This window comes from Ursus maritimus, unplaced genomic scaffold (genome assembly GCF_017311325.1).
Source record: "Ursus maritimus isolate PB19 unplaced genomic scaffold, ASM1731132v1 scaffold_34, whole genome shotgun sequence".
Taxonomy (NCBI): Eukaryota; Metazoa; Chordata; class Mammalia; order Carnivora; family Ursidae; genus Ursus; species Ursus maritimus.
In genome coordinates, this window is record NW_024426008.1 from 24,876,006 (window position 1) to 24,892,515 (window position 16,510).

The 16,510-nt window shown below is 42.9% G+C and overlaps 1 protein-coding gene across 1 annotated transcript in view; it reads right to left on the reverse strand.

Moving 5' to 3' along the window:
• Positions 1 to 11,258, reverse strand: part of LOC121100132 (serine/threonine-protein kinase MRCK alpha-like) — a 48,006-nt gene extending 36,748 nt beyond the window's left edge. Inside the window, 5 exon segments of the mRNA XM_040620318.1 lie at positions 4,654 to 4,730; positions 7,121 to 7,185; positions 8,587 to 8,706; positions 9,055 to 9,183; positions 11,188 to 11,258. Of these exon segments, the coding sequence (XP_040476252.1) occupies positions 4,654 to 4,730; positions 7,121 to 7,185; positions 8,587 to 8,706; positions 9,055 to 9,183; positions 11,188 to 11,258 (462 nt within the window).
• Positions 11,259 to 16,510: the final 5,252 nt, after the last annotated feature.

The window sequence follows — 16,510 nt, forward strand, 5'->3', positions numbered from 1 at the left end:
CGCGCTCACAGCAGCATAGCTCCAACGTCTGTTTCCATCTTCCTGGGCTTCTTCCTCCCTTTGGGTCTCTGCCCCTCCACACAGTATTCTCCCCTCTGGCTCCTCGCTGCTTGACGATTCCTTCTATCAACTCCTTTCTCTCCTGTAATGAGGACTCGCCTCTGCTAAATAGGGCAAGTTCTACCCTCTATAAAACCCTAGAACACAGTTCAGCCAAGCTCTTTGCCACTTTACAACAAAGTCTGCCTTCCCTTGGCTTTCCAGTAAGCTCTTGCTCATTTCTGTCTGAGAACTGTCTAGAACAGCCCTTCACATCCATATTCCACCAGCGCTCTGTCGTGATTATTTATGTGCTCTCTAAGAAGATGGAGGCCTTTTCCTCAGCTCCCCACTTTTCCCTCCTGGCTCTCTCCAGAATCACCCAGAACACCTGTAATCTACTCACAGAGCCTTCGTGGCAATCTGGGCTTTTTCTAGCTGTGCTTCAGGCCTCTCCCAGCCTCGCCTATCACGCAGTTCCAAAGGCATTTCTGCATTTTTAGGTATTTATTGGAGCAGCACTTTACTTCTGGGCATCAAAATCCTTGTTGGTCAGGGCTCTCCAGAGGAAAAGATCCATCAGGAGAAGTCCATTTATCTACTTCTGTCTACCTCTCATTGGTTCTTTACCATAATCATGTGAGCCAACTCCTTGTAATACATACATACATACATACATACACACATATATATTTACTTATTTGCATATCTTTTTATTTTTATATGAGTCATTTTAACTTTGTAGATATATAAAATTTATTAAAAGGAATCAGCTTACATGATTATGGAGGCTGCAAAGTCCCAAGGTCTGCAGTCAGCAAGCCGGGGGTCTGAGAGAGCTATAATGGTGTAAGTCCCAGTCCAAAAGCCAGCAGGCTTAAGACCCAAGAAAGACAACATTTCTATTCAAGTCAAGAAGAGACCAATGCCCAGCCCATTTGGTCAAGCAGGTGGAGTTCTCTCTTATCCACAAGAGGGTCAGCCTATGTGAGCTATTCAGGCCTTCAACTGATTGGATGAGGCCCACCCACATGGGGGTGCAATCTGCTTTACTCAGTCAATTCAAATGTTCATCTCATCCAGAAACACACTCACAGACATAATGTTTTAACTGTCTGGGCACCCTGTAGCCCAGTAAAGTTGACACACAAAATCAATCATCACAGGAAGTGTTTCTTCCTTTTCTGTTCTCTGAAAGATTTCAGTAAGATTGGAATTATTTCTTCTTGAATGTTTGATAGAAGCTATCTGGACCTAGAGTTTTATTGTGGGAAGATATTTAACAACAGATTCAATTTCTTTAATAACTATAGGAATATTCAGCCTTTTCACATTTTTTCTTGAGTTGATTTGAATAAGTGATATTTTCTAATAATTTGTTCAGATTTTTCTTACATATTGATATGAAATTTTTTTCATATTTTGAAATGGTCCAAAGTTATTATGTACTACATTATCTTTAACTATGTGATGTCCTTTTTATCACCTTTTTTATATTGGCCTTTTTATATTGCTGTGTTCTCTCCACTCACCCTTCAGAGCTTGGACTGAATGCTGGTTAGAACTTCTCACCTCACTCCTGCTATGTTTATCCTCTCTGCTATATTTTCTAGAATTTTCTCTCTCCATCCTGTTCTGATTTGTCTTACAATTCACTAATTCTCCCTTCTGTTCATTTTTCCTGCCAGCTAAGTTTCATTTCCAGGAGATCTGTTTGATCATTTTCTGAATACGGCATGCCACATTTTATTGCTTTTCCCTGCAGTTATTTTCAGGTTTGTCATTGGCCATATTTTACAAACTGTAAGATGCACTCTTTTTTTTTTTTTACATTTTAATATCTCTGAAATAGATATATGTATGGAAGCTAATGTTGTTTCATAATTACTATCCGCCAAAAGACCATAGAGATCATTAATATGTGTACAAAATGAAAGTTAGAAATTGGTTTAAAAGGCAAAAAAGCATTTGTAAGATAGATAAGACAGGTGTGAGAGATCTTTTCCTCCAGTAAAGATACCAGATACGGAATAGGAGTTGCAGTTGGAGTCACCGTGTGACTAAGTTTCGATGAACGATTTCATTCTCCAAGATCTGTGTGCTTCTGCACAGAAGAAACAGGCGATGGAGGAGGATTGATGAAGACAAGTAGCCCACCGTTTTTCAGGTCTTTGCATGGCATTCTTCAACTGGCCCTGGACATGGCACTGCTCTTGCTTTACTGTTTGTCTTAGCTTCCTCTTGCCGACTCCACAAATCAGCACAGAATGGGCACCCTCGAACAATACCCGCCCATTATCTCACAGTTCTGCGTGTCAGGAGTCTGGGCGCGGCAGAGCGGGATCCTCCACTGAGGGTCTCCTAAGGCTGAAATCAAGGTGTTGGAAAGGGCTGGGGTCTTGTCTGAGGCTTGGCGTCCTTTTAGTGGTTCTCATGGTTGTTAGCAGAATTCCTTTCCTTGCGGCTATCAAACTCCTAGGGGCTGCCTCTTCAAGGTCAATGGGAGAATGTCTCTCTGACACAAACTCCTTTGTTCACTTTGTTCACTTGATTAGGTCAGGTCCACCGAGGGTCATCTCCCCTTTAATTCACTTAAAGTCAACTGATTAGTAACAACCATGGGAGTTGATAGTCTTATCTCATTCTACTCGTCCTACCCGGACTCAGGGGAGGGAATTTTATAGCATTTGTACAGCAGGTGGCAGGGATCTTAGAGATCACGTAGAATCCTGCCTACAAGACTGTTCTACAAGGAACAGCCCCAGGCCATGGGTCATATCAGGTCTTGAGTATGTTTAGTCCCATCGTATGTTCAATGACTATGGAACTCACTGTGAGTTAGAGGCATGGACCACTGGTTCCACTGAGAGACAGTCCCCGGCCAAAATGTCATGTCATTTGCCACCCTGTGTGCCACAGCTCCATGCTGACTGGTGGACCATGGTGGGGGACCAAGGAATTAGCATTGACAATCTCTGACTTGGGTATTTCCTCTTGTCCACAGCATAGCGATTCTATAATCGTCTGCAGAGCCCTGCCTCCCAGAGGTCATTGGCCCAGTCTGCAGCTCCCTTTGGCACTCTGTGAACGTGAACCAGCCTGTCTTCTAGGCTTCCGAGTTCTGAAACCCCAGCCCCGTCCATTTGCCTCGTAAGCCCCAGAGGTGGTAGCTACTCCTTGCAGTTGCTGCCTCGGTGTTCCCTCACTGTTTGTTTTTGGCCTTGTTAGTCCTCTGATGCCTGTTTAATCAGTTCTCTGTTTTAAAATGTCTTTACTACATGGATGAACCCAGAGACATGCGAAATAGAATAAGCCTGTCACAGAAGGACAAATATGGCGTGATTCCACTTACACGAGGAATCTAAAATAGTCACACTCACAGAAGCAGAGAGTGAAATGTGCTTGCCAGGGGTTGGGCGGGGAGGGGGAATGGGGTGATGTCAGTCCACGGGCATGAAGTTTCAGTTATGCAAGATGAATAAGTTCTAGAGATTTGTTGCACAACACTGTGCCTATAGTTAACGATGTTGTATTGTGCACCCAAAAATGGTGAAGAGGGTTTATCTCGTGTGTACTCTTCCTACCACAACAACGAGAAAGAGCATAAGGAAGCTTCTGGAGGTAATGGGTACATCTGTTACCTTGACTGTGGTTTCACAGTTGTGTGCGTCAAATTGTATACATTAAACATGTATGTCGACTGCATATCAATTGCACCTAAATAAAGCTGTTTAAAATAAATTAATAAAATAAAATGTCTCTGTTAAAATAACTGATACATGGGGCACATAGGTGGCTCAGTCAGTTAAGTGTCCGACTGTTGGTTTTGGCTCAGGTCACGATCTCAGGGTCGTGAGATCAAGCCCCGCATTGGGCTCCGCACTGGGCGTGGAGTCTGCTTGAGATTCTCTCTCCGCTCTGCCTCTCCCCACTGCTGTGCACGTGCACACTCTCTGTCTGTCATAAATAAAGAAATCTTTAAAATAACTGATACAGCTCCTGTTTTCCTGACTGGAGCCAGACACACATCCAGAGTTTTCTCAGCAGTAGAATGGGGACGCCCACTCCACCATAGTCACATCATGGACCACCGCACAGAAGGAACATACCACGTGGATGACCTCACAAACACAGCACCGTGGCACACAGTGTGGCTCCACTACACGCGTGCTGAAGTAGAGTCCTGTGTGGAGCGTGAACACATACCAAGAGGTGAGGGGGCCGGCCCTGAGCAGCAGGGAGACCCCCGCAGAGGGGGAGGGCTTGCGGCCCAGCAGCGGGCCTCCCTGAGCGTCAGCCAAGCTTCCGTGTGCCCCTGAGTGCGGGTCACATGGCTGTTTGAGGCACGTCTCTGCACGTGGGTCATAGTTCACCATGTAAAATGTTTTGTTCGTTATTGTAATCGAATGACTAAAATGACTTTACATCTTACATAAACTTGTAGCCTTATTTCCCACCACACCCGTGTCTTTCCCGTGTGCTTGCGTCAAGCCTTTGGGCCTCTCCCTTGGAAGGATGTTACAGCGGTTTTGGTGCAAGAGGCAGGTGTGATTTTGAGAACATCAGTAACTTCTGACGAGGCTGCAGAACATTGTTCGGGAGCTTTGCGCTTACCTCACGCTGAGGCGCAGCATCAGTGGCTGTGCCACGGAGTGCCACAGAGGATGACCTAGGGTCTTCTTGCACTGTCCCTGGAAGACAATGGCAAACAGGTTTAAGCCAGAAAACTAAAACTAATGTTCATGCAATTTTTTTGGTCTCAATCTATTTAAAATTATTCTCAGCCTGTATTTTTCAGATATGATCTGATTTCTTATGTATACATATTTAAATCAAAATGTTTCTATTTATTCATATAAATTAAGCACATTTACTGTATCTTAGAACTCTGCATCTCAAATGTAGCAATTTTTAGCAAATTCATGTTAAAATTATGATGAAAGTACAGAAATAAATTATCTAAGTTTTCACAAATTTAATTCCTGTATATCACATCTTTGCTTTCTTTTTCCCAAAAGTATTACATTTAAACCAAACTTAACATATTTTTGGAAGACCCGAGGGGATTTCAGAAACATGGTCATGCAAAGGATGGCTGCTTTTTCTGGGCCAGCTTGTCCTCTATCCAGGAATCAATTTCACATTACCCCCTCCACACACTCCACATACCTAGTGTGTACTTTTTAACCTAAGCTATCTGTAGTAAGAACACAGGCAGGTAGAGAACAAATATTAGTGATACTTAAAACTCCTATCATAGTATCAAGATATTATTTATTTAGACAGAATACAGTACCCAACTATGAGGTTATTTTTCCCTCAAAGGTGTTTTTTGTTTTTTTTTTGTTGTCATTGTTGTTTTTTTAAGTGGGCTCCGCACCCAGCATGGGGCTTGAACTCACAACCCTGAAATCCAGAGTCATATGGTCTACCAACTGAGCCAACCAGGCACCCCTCCTCAAAGGAATTTTAAAGAAATTCCATACTTTATCATCTACCAATTGTACTAATTTTAAATACACTGTATTCAAAATGAGGTCTTGAAGTATGATTATAATTCAATTTAAATATCGGAGATGGAAAAGCACAGATTGAAACTCTCTAGCAAGCATACCTTTAGCAAGTGACATTGCTAGAAGTGTGTTTTTGAGCTATAAATCCTTAACATGACTGCTTAATCGTCAAATAAGGAGGTGTGCTCAGAAATGTCACAGAACACTGAACAAAGATTTCATTGCTCTGCGGCAGTCAGAGACAAAATAATGGTAAAAATAAAACTTGAGGTGAAAATGTTAACTTCATAAAACATGATGATAATATGCGGCCTTTCTTTTTTAGGTTCCTTCTTAAAAATGTCAAGCCCATCAGGACTCCCACCAATCAGTGTTTTGGCACCCAGCGTACCCCATCCAGGGGTGTTCTGCAATGGGCAAGAGTGTGGCCTTGACTTTGCTGGAGCAGCCGCCCCTGGGCCACCACCCCCTGCATGCTGTCTTATCCCACACTCAGTGCCTCTTCACATCTCTCTCGAATTAGAACCTGTCCTGGTTCTCATTTTCACAAGGGCACTAGAGTTCTCTTTAACTGTTCCATCTACTGTCCACAAAAACGCCAATACACAAATATTTCTTCAACAGCCACTGCTTTCCAGAGTTTGCCCATCTCGAGTTCCTTAGTAGCTTGCTCCCTGCCTTCCAGAATATTCGTCGGCTGGTGCAAGCCCCCTGTGATCCAGTCCAGCGTGAGCCGCAGAACGGTGCGGTGAACAGAAAGGTGAGCTCAGGCACGTAGAACGTCCTCTAACTGATGTGTATAAGAAATGGCCTCGTTAAGAGCACAGAATCTCCCTTCATTAAAGGTAACATTCACTGCTTATTTTTATTAAATTCTCATATCAGTAATACTGTCATAGTGGAAGAAAATTTAAGGAATTCATATATTAGCTTCCTGATTCATGGGAAAATGTCCAGGAAATCTTAACGGGGAAAAAGAAGGGGGGTTAATACATTGTTGAAAATGGCTGGAAACAGATATTCCAGGAATCAAACGTGGAGGACGATTACAAACACCCCGATGCGAGCCTGAGTGAGTCTGGTGTCTCCCCACACGACCTCACACAGCTTGGACCATGCAGACACGTGTCGCCCAGCCCTACCCAGCCTCCCCCGTAGCCGACTTGCAGACGGCCAGAGCGGCCTCGCCTCAGGCTGCGACACATGGCAGCGTTCCAAAACCGGGGAGTGACTTGGGCAAAATAAAAAAGGTTGTATTGATGACAAAAACATTTTTATGAACTATTTCACGGCACTGAGAAGAGGGCGTTCCATTTAAAGCTTTTACCGTGATAGAAAAATCTCTAAATTGTGTTAAATTAGACCAAACAAAATGGCTGTTTCGACATTTTATCAAGAGTAAAGACACACACACACACACACACACACCTGGGATTTCAGGCTGCTGTTCTCCCACCTGAGCAGTAAGCTGGCTCTCACGTGGCCTCGGGGACCCATGGGAGTGGAGGGCAATAGGTCCTGACCTAGGCAACAACTAGCCCCATACCCTTTAGATCTGAGCTCCTCACCCTTATTCAGGTGTTCAAATTCTAACCACACGTCAGACTGGTACTTCTCTTTGGCTTTCATTTTACTAAAAGAGGCAGAAAGAAGGGAAGATGTCATTAGGCGCTAAGCGCTGGAGACTGACCTGTAATTGGACCCTATATAACTGGAGTGTGGGGCTAATTCGGTTAGGATCCTCAGTCAAGCCCAACTTTGTGTTTAAAACATTCCAAATAAAAGAGATTTGACAATTGCATCAGGGTGGTTTAATAGGGAACCAAAATAATGGAGCAAAAAATGAATAGTGACTATATACATAATGGAACAAATAAATGAATATATATACTGTTTTTCATCTGATTCTCATTCCTGCTTTTGAGCGAAGGTATGAATTGAGATGCCCAGGGCATAATTTGAAATACATGTTTATTGTGAAATGAAGAAATAATTATCAATAACAGAAGTTATTGATAGTTTTGTACACTGTCTCATTCTCATACTGGGAAATGTCTTTTCCTTTTCACCTTTAAATAAAGGATACTGGTCTTCTTATAGCTGAGTCATTTGTAACATACGAAGCTTTTGGCTCTCAGTAATTCACCTTCTTGCACTGAAGTTCATCCAGACGTTGATGACTACCGTCAGATGCTCCCGGCTTTAGGCACAAAGGGGGCTCTCACGGGCACGTGTTTCTTTCCAGCTCAGTGATTCTTTTAGAGCACGTCCATGTAGGAAATCGATGTCATATTTATATTTTTACGCTGGCTTGAATTTTTTTTCCCTTTTATTCTGCACCATTACACCATCTCACCTACACTGACGTATCATTAGCTACGATTATTGTCTATCTGTATGATTATTGTATTGTCATTCACCTTGTTGGGGCTTAATTTGCCCTATGTTTGTGTTAAGAAGGGAACAAAATTCTCCACTAAGCAGAATGGGGAGAGGCACTTTTAAAAACATACACATATTGCAGTATACAAGATAAATTATAAGCTATAATTAAAAACATGTGAAAACCAACATCAGTAGACCCTTCAGAAATTAAAGATCTGTGGGAAATAGGCAACAAGTTTTAGTTTCCCTCATCCTGTTTTCATTCACAGGTGTTTTTCTGCATATACAGGGCATTGCTTACAGGAAGATTTGGGTGCTTGGGAATCGGTAACTTTTACAAATAGGAAGAAGAAACAACAGAACCTCATTCACAAATGTACCAGTTTTCAGAAGCATTGATAGCAGTTTGAGGAGAAGCTGTCGCCATCTATCTCCATAGATGCGGAATCAACGAAAGCTTGTTGAAATTATGTATGCTCAAAGTAACCAATTGCTTTCAAATTTTTCATAACTTTCCATTCATAGAAGAAATCTTTTTTTTTTTTTTTTTGAAAACTGAACTTGATGTCATAGGAAGAGTCTGTCACCACGCCATGAGCACTTTGCAGCCAGACTTTACGTGGTTCTGAGAATGGCGCAGCCGGCTTACCAGTCTGGAGTGCAGGGAGCAGCGTCTGGGAGCACCTGTCTGGAAGCTCGTGCTCTGCCCGGAGCCGACTCCAGCTGAAGCAAGGCCGACACGTCCAGTGTATCAAATCGCTCCATCGCCCTGGTGTTTTCTACAAAATCAGTTAAGTAGGTTTTCATTTGTCTTCTATTTATGATGTTTTAAATCACATCCAGAAAGATTGAGGAGGTGCTCAGGACTGTTACTTTTCTTGAATAGTAAACAGGAAAATTGCTTGTTAAAACCCGTTACTTTTTATTAAGTTTGGGCATAGTATTAAAGAGTCATATGAACAGTCTCATTTTTATCCTTATCACCATGATAGCTGTCCCCCGCCAGCAAAGAGCGGGGCAGGTGTCTTAGGAAAAGGCTTTTTGTGGGTTGAGACCCATATATCTTGACATAGTGCAGCACTTCATCATCGTGGTTTCCAGCTTCTGTCTTTTCCACCCTGTGAGCCGTGCTGGCCTGTGAGTGACACCCACCCTTGCTCCTGAAACCCAGTGGGAATTTCTTAAAGACTCCACTTCTTTGGTTATTTCTAAGGTCAAGCCCTGAGTATCCTTTTCATCGCTGAAGCTAGAATGTAGAAAGTAAAAGATATGAAATGCTAATGTGGAAAAAAGAAAATCAGCGTAAGGGTAGAAGCCAAGACACATGACAGTAAATCATAGCATGAGACTACCGAAAGAGTCCTAAAGAATTTTTTTTTCCTACCAGCAAAAAAGAGTAAGAACCTCGAGATGCTACCAGTGCAAACGTAGAGCCCTGGGTTTTGACAAAGCTCCTAGGAAGTGCACTGGTAGCGTCAACTTGAGACACATCGGGCAGGAGCAGCCTACTTCCTGGACTCAGATCATGTGTCTGGTTGGAGAAACCATTCCTTCTTTCAAGGCAAAGACAGTTTTACAGACCTGATTAAGAAAGGGCACTGTTCTAAACATTTTATTCTTAGAGATTAACTTAAATATTGGCATAGGCATTGAAATTCTACAGTCCACCCGTCGGTGGAACAGTCGACCGCCGAGCAGTCTGTACAGTGCCCACCACCTAGTAATGTCACAGCATTAGGCCTCTGTTCCCAGAAGGATCGTCCCGTCACTGGACGGGCCTGTCACTCCGCAGCAAGTTCTGAGGCTGGCACATGGCACTTCGGGTGCGAAAGAAACGAAAGACACGTTTGCAATGCAGAGAGAGAGAAGGTTTACCACACATAGACTTTTCTGAAATTCCTCCACGATGCTTGCCGGTACAAAACAAAATCTGACTTCAGGAAAGAAGGAGACAAAGAACCCAAGAAGAGTGACAGCCTAACTAGTCACTTACAGTTAAGTGTAAAATACTGTCAGTGAATGCTGATCTGCCTCTGACGCCCCGGGGAATTCCAGCGCTGGGACTGGCGCGGAGCAGACACAGGCCGAGTGCAGCCTGCTCCGTGATTTCCGGGAAGCCGGCAGTCCTCACAGATCACTGCTTCTGGATCCCAGCCAGCGCCCACCTGGAAACAGGCGCCTTCCTCGAGGCCCTTGAAGATATGCCCTTTAGAAACCAGCTACGTGATTTTGAATATTTTTGTTGCTAATGAGAACAAGAGCATCTTGTATCCTTACCCTAAGAGGAAATGTCACAGATTCTCATCACTGAGCTTGATGTGCTTGGAGAATTTATTTCTTCAAATCTGATCTACAGAGACTTTGTTGGGGCCAACTACGATGCTTTTATATTACATGTAACTGTATTGGAACTTGTTGAAACAAGGCTGCATCTCAAATATATTTACAGGGGATGCATGATAGGAGAGGCTTTTAGGAGAAAAAATATTTCTTTCCTGTATGTTACTAATCAGAGAAGCTAACTGGGCACAACACGTGACCAGATTCTTATGGGAAATAAAAGGAAATAAGTGCCCATGAACAAATCACAATGAAAAGATGTTAGACAATTCAGACACAAACCAAGATCTGTGCAGGGAAGAAACATAACAGTGAAAATCGTAAGGCATTAGGCCATGTGGTCCTGAGCACCATCGGGTCTAGCTCCAAGGAGTTAGAGCCCAGACGTACAAAACATCTCCGAACTGAAAGCGTGAAATGGGTTATTAATGCACATATGATGGGCATTGTTATTAGAAGCATCCAAAATATAAACACACACACACACACACGTCTTTTGATCTTCTGACGCCTGAACATTCTGAGCACACAGCTTTAACTGTGTATTGTTAAATACAGACTAAAAAACAGTTAGCTTACAGAAATTGTAATTAATTTTAAGTTTCAGTCAAAACCTTAGACTTGATGACTCAGGAAAGTGAACTGAAGAATGTTTAGGAATTATAAATTAATTTCCGAATTCATTAATTTCATGATGTATTTTAAACCTAAGGTTACCTGCATTTCTGAGCATGATTTTCTGTTGCAATTTGTAAGAGAAGCAAATAGAAATGTATCTTAGAAATACACATTTTAAAACACAAGCCCTGATCTCAGCTGAGTACAGACACTATTAGATATATAAGAAAGTGTGCTTAGGTTATAGTTAGTGAATTAACAGGGAAAGAACTACAGCCAGGGGCCCACGTACCTTCCTGAGGCATTCTGCAGGGGCCTCTAACCTTTCATCCTGCAGAAGGACGGAGTTCTCTCTTTGCTCATAGTGATGTGAATACTCCCAGGGTTTCCCTCCTGGAGATCTTGCCGGACCAGGAAGTCCTGAAAGCCTAGTTCCTAGCCCTTCAACAGCCCAAAGGAGCCACTGCCTGCAGCCCAACTGCTGCTCCCCAGGGGTTCCGAGGCCGGCTCCTGCCCAAGTGGCAGTTACCCATGGTGGCTCGGCTGTGCAGGCTGGACGGGCACCCATGTGTAATAGTCTAGCCTGGGGGAAGGAGCTCATCCTTCCCTGGCTAGTAGGGTGGGAGAAATCAGGGAGGGCCCTCGGGAGATGACATTGTGATACTGGACTGTTTGTCACAGCCTTTGAATTATGAGTGTTCAGATGCATATGTATATGAAGATATATATCCAGATAGAGTTCCATATATGTGAAGATGTATATACATGAATATGTGTGTACATACAGGATAATAGGAATCATAAGGGTTTTTGTTTTGTAAGTTTTTTGCTTAACCATGAGATTTTCTTTTGGTAACCTTTAATTTTGACATAGTTTCAAACTTGCAGAAAAGTATAACAATAGACAAAGAGCTCCTATGAATTCTTTTATCAGATTTACCATTTTAAACATTTTGCCCCATTTGCTTTATCTCTCTCTCCACATATGCAATATGTACATGTTGTTTCTGAACCATTTGAAAATAAGGTGCAGACACTAAATACTTAAGAATAAGGACACCTCTGGGGTGCCTGGGTGGCTCAGTCAGTTAAGTGGCCAGCTCTTGGTTTCCGCTCAGGTCATGATCTCAGGGTCATGGGATCGAGCCCCACGTTGGGCTTGGTGTTCGTCGGGAGTCTGCTTCAGGATATTCTCTCCCTCTCCCTCTGTCCCTACCTCACTGCTGCTCACTCACGTGCACCCTCTCTCTCTCTCAAATTAATAAGCTTTAAAAAAAAGTCAGGACACCTCCTGTATAACCACAGTACCAGGATAAAAACCTGGAAATTCAGGGGCGCCTGGGTGGCACAGCGGTTAAGCATCTGCCTTCGGCTCAGGGCGTGACCCCGGCGTTATGGGATTGAGCCCCACATCAGGCTCCTCCGCTATGAGCCTGCTTCTTCCTCTCCCACTCACCCTGCTTGTGTTCCCTCTCTCGCTGGCTGTCTCTATCTCTGTCAAATAAATAAATAAAATCTTTAAAAAAAAAAAACCTGGAAATTCAGCATTGACACACCATTGATTAAGTTACTGACGAAGAGGGGGAAAATGACATTTTACTTTCAAAGGAATAACAGTAAGATTTTTTACAAAAATTACAAAATTGAGAAAATAAATGATGGAACAGCATCTTTGAAGTGCTTGGTAAAAATAACTGCCAGTTGATAATTCTATAGCCCGTATGGGACAGACTTCCAATATGGAGGTGCCTCTGCCGGGGATAGAGCATGGTGATTGTGGTCAACACTACTGGGTGGTGATTTGAAAGTTGTGAAGAGAGCAGATCCCAAGACTTCTCATCACAAGGAAGAAACATCTTTTTTTCTGTCCATATAATGTGATGGGTATTAACTAGACTGGCTGTGGTCCTCCTTTCACCCTACATGTAAGTCAAGTCCTCCTGCTGTACACCTGAGGCTTGGACAGTGCTGTCAGTTGTAGCTCAGTAAAAGTGGGAACCGACTGAAGGCGGTTAAAATGTTTCACACAAATGAACAAACAAACAAATCAAAGAATGTATTTCCACAGATCCACACTGAAAGAAATGTGGAAGTTTGAATCCTAAGGGAAAGAATTACAGATGGGAACATGGTAATTAATGCAGGAAAGAAGAAAAGCAGAAAGGTCAATATGTGGATAAATCTAAGTAAACACTGACTATTTTTTTTTAAAGATTTTATTTATTTATTTGACAGAGATAGAGACAGCCAGCAAGAGAGGGAACACAAGCAGGGGGAGTGGGAGAGGAAGAAGCAGTCTCCCAGCGGAGGAGCCTGATGTGGGGCTCGATCCCAGAACGCCAGGATCACGCCCTGAGCCAAAGGCAGACACTTAACGACTGCGCCACCCAGGCGTCCCAACACTGACTATTTAAACGGGAAAACTAATATGGGCTTTAAAATATGCGTGGGAGTAAAATAAATGACAGTCCAGGAGTGGCAGAAAGGAGCTAAATGGAGTTAGTGTTTCAAGGTCCTCACACTGTCAGTAAATTCTAAAATTCATACAGATTATGAATCTAAATGTGAAACGTAAAACAAGAAAACATTTAAAAGAAAAATCATGAAATTATTATGATTGATGTGGGCAAAGTTTCCCCAAATAAGACTTACACAAAAAGTACCAACTATAAAGGAAAAAAGGCTAAGCTGGACCATGTTAAAATTAAGAATTGCCATTCATCCTAAGACACCGATAAGAGAGCAAAGAGGGAAGCCTGAGGATAGAAGAGATCAGTAGCTGATGTTTCTGTTGAAGGTCTCCTATCCAATGTTAATATGACCTGTGACCTCATGCCCCATATCATTTATATGCACTTAATATATAATACAGATTATGCGTGTGTGTAGAGTCAGTGGAAAAACATAGGCGGCACAACAGCACATCAACTTCATGCTCATCAGAGAAAAACAGATTAAAAACAGTGTGATACTACTACAAAGCCACCAAAATGGCTAAAATTAAAAAGACATAATGGGCCAAGAGTTGGCGAAGATATGGGAGAACGGGAACTTTCACACATTGCTAGTGGGAGTGTAAATAAAACGACTTTGGCACAGGCTTCAGCAGAATCTTCTCAAGCCGGACACGCACAGCTTGTGATCCAGCAATGCCTCCTCTTGGAACACAGTACAAACGTCAAGATTTGGAGACAAAACATGGACATAAATGTTCACAGCAGATTCTTCCATAATAGTCAAAAACTAGAAACCATCCAGACATCCATCAAAAGTAGGAAACATTTTTATAAGTATGAGATATTCAAACGAGAAACAATAACAAAGAGAAAGAGAAAATATGACTACCTGCAACTCATGGGCAAATCTTTGAGATATTTGGGAAATGCAAATTAAATTACAATGAGATGCAAGTTCCCATCTATTAGAGTGGCTTAAGTCTTTGTAAATGTCAGTACCACGTCTAGCAAGCATACAGGGTAACTGGAACTCTCACACATTGTTGGTGGGAATGTAAAATGACACAACCACTCCAGAAAATAGCTTGGCAAGTTCAGGAAGTTAAGTACACACACACCATTTGACCTGTTGATCCCAATTCTGTGTATTCAGTCTGGGCAAGTGAAAGCTGTGACCCAAAACCTGTACACAAATGTTTATACACAGCTCTCTTCATAAATCATGGTAATCCCACTGTGATCATTAATCACAAATTAGATAAAGCTTGAGGACATTACACTGAGTGCATTCTCAAAATGTTACGTAGTATATAATTCCATTTTTTAAAAGATTTTATTTATTTATTTGACAGAGAGAGAGAGAGCCAGAGAGAGAGAAAACACAGGCAGGGGGAGTGGGAGAGGAAGAAGCAGGCTCACAGTGGAGGAGCCTGATGTGGGGCTCGATCCCAGGACTCCGGGATCACGCCCTGAGCCGAAGGCAGACGCTTAACCGCTGTGCCACCCAGGCGCCCCTATAACTACATTTTTTAAATTTTTTTTTTAAGATTTTATTTATTTGACAGAGATAGAGACAGCCAGCAAGAGAGGGAACACAAGCAGGGGGAGTGGGAGAGGAAGAAGCAGGCTCATAGCAGAAGAGCCTGATGTGGGGTTCGATCCCAGATCGCTGGGATCACGCCCTGAGCCAAAGGCAGACACTTAACCGCTGTGCCACCCAGGCGCCCCATATAACTACATTTTTTTTAAACGATTTTATCTATTTATTTTAGAGAGAGAAAGGGGAGGGCGGGGGCACAGGGGGAGGGAGAGAGAGGATCTTAAGCAAACTCCACACTGAGTGCAGAGCCCGACCTGGAGCTTGATCCACGGCCCTGAGATCATGACCTGAGCCAAATCAAGAGACACTCAATCAACTGAGCCACTCAGGCACCTCTGTATGATTCCATTGATACAGTAATCTGTACATGTGTTAAGACTCACACAACTGTATACCCAAAATAATATTGACTTACTGTTGGTAAAATTTTTATTTTTTTAAGATATTTATTTTGGAGAGCACGAGCAGCGGGTAGGGGTGGAGGGAGATGGAGAGAAGCAGACTCCCCACGGCCCGATACAGGGCTGGATCTCACAAACTTGAGATCATGAGCTAAGCCGAAATCAAGAGTTGGACACTTAACCGACTGAGAGCCACCCAGGTGCCCCTTGTCTGTAAAATTCTTAAATTATACAAATTAAGTTGCAGTCAGGAAACACAGGGGATCTTCAAGGACGGTTCATTTGATGTGTATCTTGTTGTGGTGCTTCTCTGAATTCTTAAAACTTCTTTTTCCCTACAGTTGTGGGTAACCTTGGAATCATTTTCTATTTGACTCATTTCTGGCTCAATGAACTGATCTCCTTTTTGGCCACTAGAGGAGAGAAAATTCTTATTTGGGGATTTCCTTTAGCCTTGTCCCACTATCCTCCATTTTGACTGTTCTAAGAGATCACCAAATACAACAAAGGAAAAGGAGAAAGGAGAAACACACTAACCCACTGTATTTTAAGCAACTTTATCATCAAATCTACGGAAGGACCAGCCCCACAGCAAAGGTGCTCCATTCCTCAGGGCCTTCTGCTACAGCCTGACTGCCAGAAGGTCTGAGGTGAATGCACTGGACCTAAGAGAGGCTCGTTTCTCCCAGGCAGGCAGGGAATGGAAAAACCTAGAACAGTAAGGAACAGGCCCCGTCAGAAGACTTTTTCAGCCACACTTGTTCAGTTTTCCACACACATTAAGTAATAGTCAGATATTCTGCTAGTGAGATTTCTTTCCTTGAGTGGTTTCACAGAAAGAGCCACCACCCATCCCTCCTAGAAAAGCAGACAAAGAGGCAAGTGTGTGTCCACACACCTGACCTCGAGGCTAAGCACCTGCCTCCCTCATTCATGTCTGAGATGACTGAGAGTAATGGCATCGGATCCTAACTCCTTCTTTCTCATTTGGAACTGAGAGGGGAGCCACCTCTAAGAGAAACATCACCAAATAGGAAGCATCTAAAAGTTCTCGCATCAAAAGGCAGACATGCAGACTTCACCAGACCTCCATTCCCTCCTTTGTAACTCGTATAAATTGTCTCCTGGGAAGAGAATAGTCCAGCCTTGTGGGCTCCC